At 46.6% G+C, this 7,415-nt stretch overlaps 1 protein-coding gene across 4 annotated transcripts in view; it reads left to right on the forward strand.

Annotated features, from left to right (window-relative positions):
• Window positions 1–7,415, forward strand: part of LOC118078033 (zinc finger protein 260-like) — a 28,726-nt gene extending 21,311 nt beyond the window's left edge. For 2 of the 4 annotated variants that reach the window (XM_060271085.1, XM_035101749.2), the window contains one exon: window positions 994–7,412. In XM_060271085.1, coding sequence (XP_060127068.1) covers window positions 994–2,756 — 1,763 coding nt within the window. In that variant the 3' untranslated portion in view covers window positions 2,757–7,412. Of the gene's footprint in view, window positions 1–993 lie in introns of all 4 variants that reach the window. The other 2 variants (XM_060271086.1, XM_035101748.2) reach the window with 2 other exon arrangements.

The raw sequence follows: 7,415 nt of genomic DNA on the forward strand, positions 1-7,415 counted from the left end.
TCTTCCAACTCTATGATTCTAGGAGCTCTTGTGGCCGTTGTGCGCCTTAGATTAAGCGTGAGTTATAGTCTCTTTTCTTCTTCTGTTGCTAATGGAACAATACAGAGTTGGTCTCCTCATGGACATGGGAGTGGTGTTCAAAGTGAAGTAAGTGACTTATGTATAAATTTAAATTTAGACCGACCAGATTGAGGCAACAGCTGATAGGGAGTGTGTAGGTGAAGATGTTGCTGTTTCTTTCACAGACGAGACGTGGATGTTGCTGGATCCTGACCAGAGAGCTTTCCATAAGAAAGTCAAAGAGGGGAATCATAGGATCATGGACCCTCTTGGTAAAATTCCCCATTGGATCAAAGTGAACCTCCACTATTTCGATGGAGACTAACAGCATCTGGGATTCTAACATCCCCAACTGTGAACCCTGAATGGAGGGATATCAACTGTTTCCTCTGTGAATGTTCTTCGTCTAGTCATGCCTTTTAAAACAATGACCAGGCTTCTCTGAACCGCCCAGGCCTTCTTAAATGTGGGCTTCAGAGTTTTTGGGGAAGTTGATGTAACTTCTGTCAGGTTTGTTGTTTTTGCTTCTCTTTGCATGTGATTGACCAAATAGATGACTGACCTTGGAGATGGAGTGGATTCCAGGATGGAGCCAGAACAAAATCCATTCCAGATAAAAGGCAAGCAATATGTCAGTAAATACCAGCCAACAAAGGCAGTGAAAACTATAGAAAGGCCCCACATCTATTTTTAGTTCCTCCTCTTTCACAAGCATTCATTAATATTGTTCAATAATCTGGAGCAGGCATCCCCAAACTTCGGCCCTCCAGATGTTTTGGACTACAATTCCCATCTTCCCTGGCCACTGGTCCTGTTAGCTAGGGATCATGGCAGTTGTAGGCCAAAACATCTGGAGGGCCGCAGTTTGGGGATGCCTGATCTGGAGCTCTCATTTCTTTCTGAGGCTCTAATTAGCTTCTCTCTTCATTGCAGATGGTGCTGAATTGGAAGGGAAGAACAAGAGGGACCACAACAAAATCCACGTAGCAGAGAAGTCAAATAGATATTCAGAGTGTGGAGAGAACATCCGTCAAAGCTCCCAGTCCACCTCCCATCAAAGAAAGAGCTTAATTCAGCGGGATAGCCTCACTTCACAAAAAAGAACAAAGAGTAGGGAGAAATTGTATCAGTGCAGTGAATGTGGAAAGAGCTTCAGTCAACGTCAGAAACTCACTTGGCATCAAAGAATTCATACAGGGGAGAAGCCCTATCAGTGCTTGGAATGTGGAAAGAACTTCAGTCAGAAGGGGAATCTCGCTTTGCATCAAAAAATTCATACAGGGGAGAAACCCTATCAGTGCTTTGAATGTGGGAAGAGCTTCCGGGAGGGGAATAAGCTCACTTTCCATCAAAGAATTCATACAGGGGAGAAACCTTTTCAATGCCTTCAGTGTGGAAAGAACTTCAGTCAGAAGGGGAATCTCGCTTTGCATCAAAAAATTCATACAGGGGAGAAGCCCTATCAGTGCTTGGAATGTGGAAAGAGCTTCAGTCGGAAGGAGAGTCTCACTTCCCATCAAAGAGTGCATTCTGGGATGAAACCATATCTCTGCATGAAATGTGGAAAGACTTTCAGTTGGAAGTATAGTCTCACTTTACATGAAAGAATTCATACAGGGCAGAAACCCTATCAGTGCTTTGAATGTGGAAAGAGCTTCCGGAAGGGGACTAAGCTCACTTCCCATCAAAGAATTCATACAGGGGAGAAACCCTATCAGTGCTTCGAATGTGGAAAGAGCTTCAATCGGAAGGATCATCTCACTTCCCATCAAATAATTCATACAGGGGAGAAACCCTATCAGTGCATTGAATGTGGAAAGAGCTTCAGTTACAGGCGATATCTCTCTATACATAGAAGAATTCATAGAGGGGAGAAGCCATATCAGTGCTTTGAATGTGGGAAGAGCTTCAGTCAAAGCCCACATCTCACTATCCATCAAAGAATTCATACAGGGGAGAAACCCTATCAGTGCATTGAATGTGGAAAGAGCTTCAGTTATAGGCAAGATCTCACTATGCATCGAAGAATTCATACAGGGCAGAAACCCTATCAGTGTGTGGCATGTGGAAAGAGCTTCAGTCGGAAGGATAGTCTCACTACCCATCAAAGAATTCATACAGGGGAGAAACCCTATCAGTGCTCAGAATGTGGGAAGAGCTTCAGTCAAAGCCCACATCTCACTTCCCATCAAATAATTCATAGAGGGGAGAAGCCATATCAGTGCTTGGAATGTGGAAAGAGCTTCAGTCGGAAGGAGAGTCTCACTTCCCATCAAAGAATTCATACAGGGGAGAAACCCTATCAGTGCATTGAATGTGGAAAGAGCTTCAGTTACAGGCGATATCTCTCTATACATAGAAGAATTCATAGAGGGGAGAAACCCTATCAGTGCTCAGAATGTGGGAAGAGCTTCAGTCAGAAGAATAATCTCACTTCCCATCAAATAATTCATACAGGGGAGAAGCCATATCAGTGCTTTGAATGTGGGAAGAGCTTCAGTCAGAAGAATAATCTCACTTCCCATCACAGAATTCATACAGGGGAGAAACCCTATCAGTGCTTGGAATGTGGAAAGAGCTTCAGTCGGAAGGAGAGTCTCACTTCCCATCAAAGAATTCATACAAAGGGAAAACCCAAAAAGAAACATAATGAAGCTAAAATTATTAAACAGCCATTACAAAACACAATTATATAGAAAAGAGAAAGGGGGGGGGAGAATAATAATACCTTTTATCACATTTGTATTATATATATTGTGGGGGGGTGCATCTGGAATTCTCTGTACAGGGCAAAGTTTATTGGGGGGTAATCCATCAAGCGATTTACCACAGGACCACTGGCGCCAGTCTGTCTGTTTACACATCTTCCTTGTCAGCATGAGTGATGTTTAAGTTAAAGGTTAATGTATACTTACGAATGCTTAATAGAGAGGCTGGGGCTGAGAGAGATCTCAGCACTTCCCTGCACACTTTCTGCATCTACCGACTGCTGTCTCACAATTTGTTCGCACCACTGCCGGCTGGTTTTCCGGCAAGTGGTGCCCCGTGTGAGGCTCTGTTCTACGCCTTTGTTGGAAGGACGCACGTCATGGTCCTGCATCGCTACTCACCCGCCCGGCAAGGGCTTCAGGCGCCTACTTCATCTTCAGATCCCCGGTGAGTAGCCCCTGCTACTGCATACCCTTCTCTCCCTGCGTTGCCATGGGCACCTCGCTTTCCGTGCCACAGAAACGTTTTCTTAAAGACTTAAAGCACCTGCTGAATTCCAACAGTCAGCATGTATCAGAGGACGATTTAATTGCTCTCATTAATATCATCACAGAGCATTGCCCATGGTTCCCTGAAGATGGAACCTGGGAACTGGATAAATGGGATAAATTAGGTGAACATTTCCATGGTCATCCCAGCATCGGGGTGCGTGTTTTAAGTACGTGGGGAAAAATCAGAGCATGCTTGGCCTTGGTAACACCAAAAAATATTTTACTGGCCGCATCCTCCGCTGCACCAACTGTTCCGTTCATTTATCCAGCCTTATCACCTCCGTCAGCACCGCCCGCACCCACGCCTGCCCCACCAACGCCTTCTGTTTATCTGGCATTGCCTGCGCCCATGCCTCCTGGTCCGCCACCGGACCCACCTAATCTAACTCCGCCAGTAAAACAGCAACTTCCTTTGCCTGCCACCCCACCCCCTCCAGCCTATGTCTCTCAGGTTTTGCCAGCATTTCAAAGTACCATGCCCACCGTAACGCAGGGGGGGGAAAAATACCACAAGGCTGCAGGAATCTCTTAAAGCAGCAGCCCCCTTGTTGGCGTTTGATTCCACTGAAATGTCAGCTGCTTTTCCTGTGATAGTGCCCGCAGGACCCGCGGGTGGGGCCCCACGGCATGAGCAATTTGAACTCCGCTTCATCAAAGAATTATACCAGTCAGTAAGGGACAATGGATTGCATTCCCTATACACCCTCGGCCTCTTTGGCACCGTCCTCCAACCTCATCAAATGATAATTTTTATGCAAGGTTGGACCTGGGCATGCCAACGTAGGGTAGCTAATATTCAAACCACCCTCAATAATGCTGCCCAAGTAGCCCACGCAGCAGCCGTGGTCGCCGCCGGTGCGGGGGCAGCCCCCCCGGCACCCGTCATGCTGACTCCAGCTGATGTGCTTAACGGCTTAACCGGCGAAGGAAATTTTATGCAAATACAACAACAATTGGGTCTGGATCCCTCTTATTGGGAAGCCACCACTGCAGCTGCCCAGGAAGCCCTTGCTGCGGTCCCAGATGACAAAATTGAAAAAGGTGGGCGTTGGGGCAGTGTCCGTCAGGGACCTTCTGAGCCTCATGGGGCGTTTATTGATCGTTTGTACAACACGCTTAAACGCCAAGTGCAAGACGTGGCGGCACAAGAAGTTATTGTCAGGCAGCTGGCATTTGATAATACCAATGAGGATTGCAAACAAGTGCTCCGCCCTTTGTTATCCACACCACACGTGGCAATTGCCGATATGCTTAAAGCTTGCCAGTCAGTGGGCACCGAGAGCCATAAGGCAAAATTGCTTGCCGCTGCCTTAACCCCAGCAGTAAATCCAGCAGCTGGGAGAGAATGTTTCAATTATGGAAAAATGGGTGCAACAGTTAACAGAGGACCTCACCTCTGCAGGGCTTAAAATCGCCCCGGAAAAAATTCAACGCACTCTGCCTATCACATACTTTGGACACAAGGTTACGCAACAAGCAGCATCCCCCCTGATACCGCAGTTGCATTTTCCAGCGGTACTCCGGCTGGTGGATCTACAGCAGTTATTAGGACATCTGAATTGGGCAAAATCATACATAGACCTACCAACGTGTGTACTATCACCCCTGTACACTGCCCTGAAAGGACATAAGCAACCGGCGGACATCATACCGGTAACCCAGGACATGGAATCAGCCCTGGCGACGATTAATCACCATTTGCAAAAATCTATGGTGGACCGCCTGGATTCCACAGGACCATTGTCATTGGCAGTTTTTGCCACAAAATTGCTGCCTACAGCTGTTCTCTACCGGCCTGCAGAACTTTCTCAGTCTTGCGTTTGTATTGTTGAATGGCTACACTTGCCCCATACACCACCGCAAAACGTATATACTTCTCCAGCTGCTGTCATGGACATTGTTATCAAGGGAAGACAACGAGCTGTGGCATTGACAGGAATGGAGGTAGAAGCTATTTTTCTACCTTTTTCACAGGACGAGGTTCAGCATTTGCTATGTCCACTTGTACTCAAGTGGCATTAGCAGACTTTGTTGGAAGGATTTTACATAATCCACCTACTGACTTACGGCTTACCTTTCTTTCCTCTGTCTCCTATTCCCTCCGTTCCCTGTGCTCCCCCACCCCCATCCCCTCTGCTCTCACCCTCTTCACTGATGGGACAAAGGCGAGGGGGGTGGTAGTGTGGCGGGAGGAGGGGGCGTGGAAGACAAGATTTACAATGGAGCAGAAATCCGCTCAGCGTTCTGAATTGGCTGCGGTGATCTTGGCATTTGATCTTTTTCAGGATGTGCAATTTAATCTGATTGTTGATACTCAGTATGTCTCCAGACTTTTAACATCCTTGCCAGTGGCATACATTACGCCTGCTCTCGATGATGATTTGTTGCAATTATTTCTCTCTTTGCAGCGTCTGCTACAAGCTCGAAGGCACTCCTTTTTTGTGGCCCACCTGCGCTCTCATTCTAACTTGCCAGGATTTCTGGCACATGGTAATGCTGTAGCAGATGCTGCTTTGCAGCAAGAGCAGGTTTTTTCTTTGTTTTCTGACCCTCTGCTGAGCCATGCCACCTTCCATCAATCCGCCAAGGTTCTAGCCAAGTCTTTTCAAATACCAATTTCTCAGGCACGGGACATTGTCTCGCAATGTTCTTCTTGTTCTAAAGCCCCTACCATGATTCCTTTTGATGCTGTTAATCCCAGAGGGATTGCCCCTCTTTCAATCTGGCAAATGGATGTCACTCTCACCCCGTTGCTAGCCCCTTTTTCGAAACTTCACCTCACGGTGGACACGTCTTCGGGCTACATCTCAACCCCTCTAAAAGGGGAGACAGCCAGACACATAATACAGCACACTCTGCGCTGTTTTTCGGTCATGGGAAAGCCTAGCAGCATCAAAACGGATAATGGCCCCGCGTATATTTCTAAGCAATTCTCTGATTTCTGTAAATTGTGGAATGTGAAATTAACTCATGGTATTCCTTTTAATTCTACAGGACAAGCAATTGTTGAGCGAGCGCATTCAACTTTTAAATCTCTGCTTTTTAAACAACTAAGTGGAAAGAACGCTCCTATTGCTGAAATTCCTAACATTGTGCATCAAGTGCTTTTTACTCTAAATCATCTCTTGTACCCACATAATAAGCAGCATACTCCAGCAGAATTGCATTTTAGAAAAGAGGAGGAGCTGCCTCGCCCCCTTGTGTCTTTCAGGAAACTTCCAGATCCAGCATGGCGTGGACCTGTACCGCTGATTACCTGGGGACGCGGATACGCCGCGGTGGATATCGATGGGGACCCCCTGTGGGTACCAGCGCGTTGTGTACGGCCCTGGCGTTCATCTTCTGCAGTTGCCTCGCCTTGCCTAGTGGAGACAGACCTTTCTACACTCTTTCTGGAAGACAGCGCCTGTCACCCGGTCTGAACCACCATTGCACCTGGCGGCATCGTGCTCTAAATATGGCTGCACTCCGTCAAGATCACCTTCCATCTATTCGATCTACAGGCCATAATCGCCCTAGGCGTGCTGCCATTTTACAGAAGAATCAAAGACCCGACTCTTATCATTCCATATGGAATAATAATACCTATGTACAGGATATTTCTCACAGCTCCCTTTCTCAAGCTCTGGGAGGAAGACCTTTCATTGCCTACAGACAGCCACCCAATCTTAAACAACTCCTCACCCACAATAATACAACCACCAGACTTAACATGGACACTGGTACCAGAGCCTGCAATAAACCCAGATGCCAACTTTGCTGCCACATACACCCGGACAACATCATTACTGGCCCCAACAACATCCAACATACCATCTCAGGACTATTTAATTGTTCATCTTCTAACATTGTGTATGCCATCAAATGCCAACGGTGCCCTTCAGCTCTCTATATTGGACAAACAGGCCAAACCCTACGCCAAAGGATAAATGGACATAAATCTGACATCAGGAACCAGAAGACAGAAAAACCAGTAGGAGAACACTTCAATCTCCCAGGACATTCTATACAAGATCTCAAAGTAGCTGTCTTACTACAAAAGAATTTCAGAAATAGACTGGAAAGAGAAGTTGCTGAATTACAACTTATCACCAA

This window comes from Zootoca vivipara, chromosome 2 (genome assembly GCF_963506605.1).
Source record: "Zootoca vivipara chromosome 2, rZooViv1.1, whole genome shotgun sequence".
NCBI lineage: Eukaryota > Metazoa > Chordata > Lepidosauria > Squamata > Lacertidae > Zootoca > Zootoca vivipara.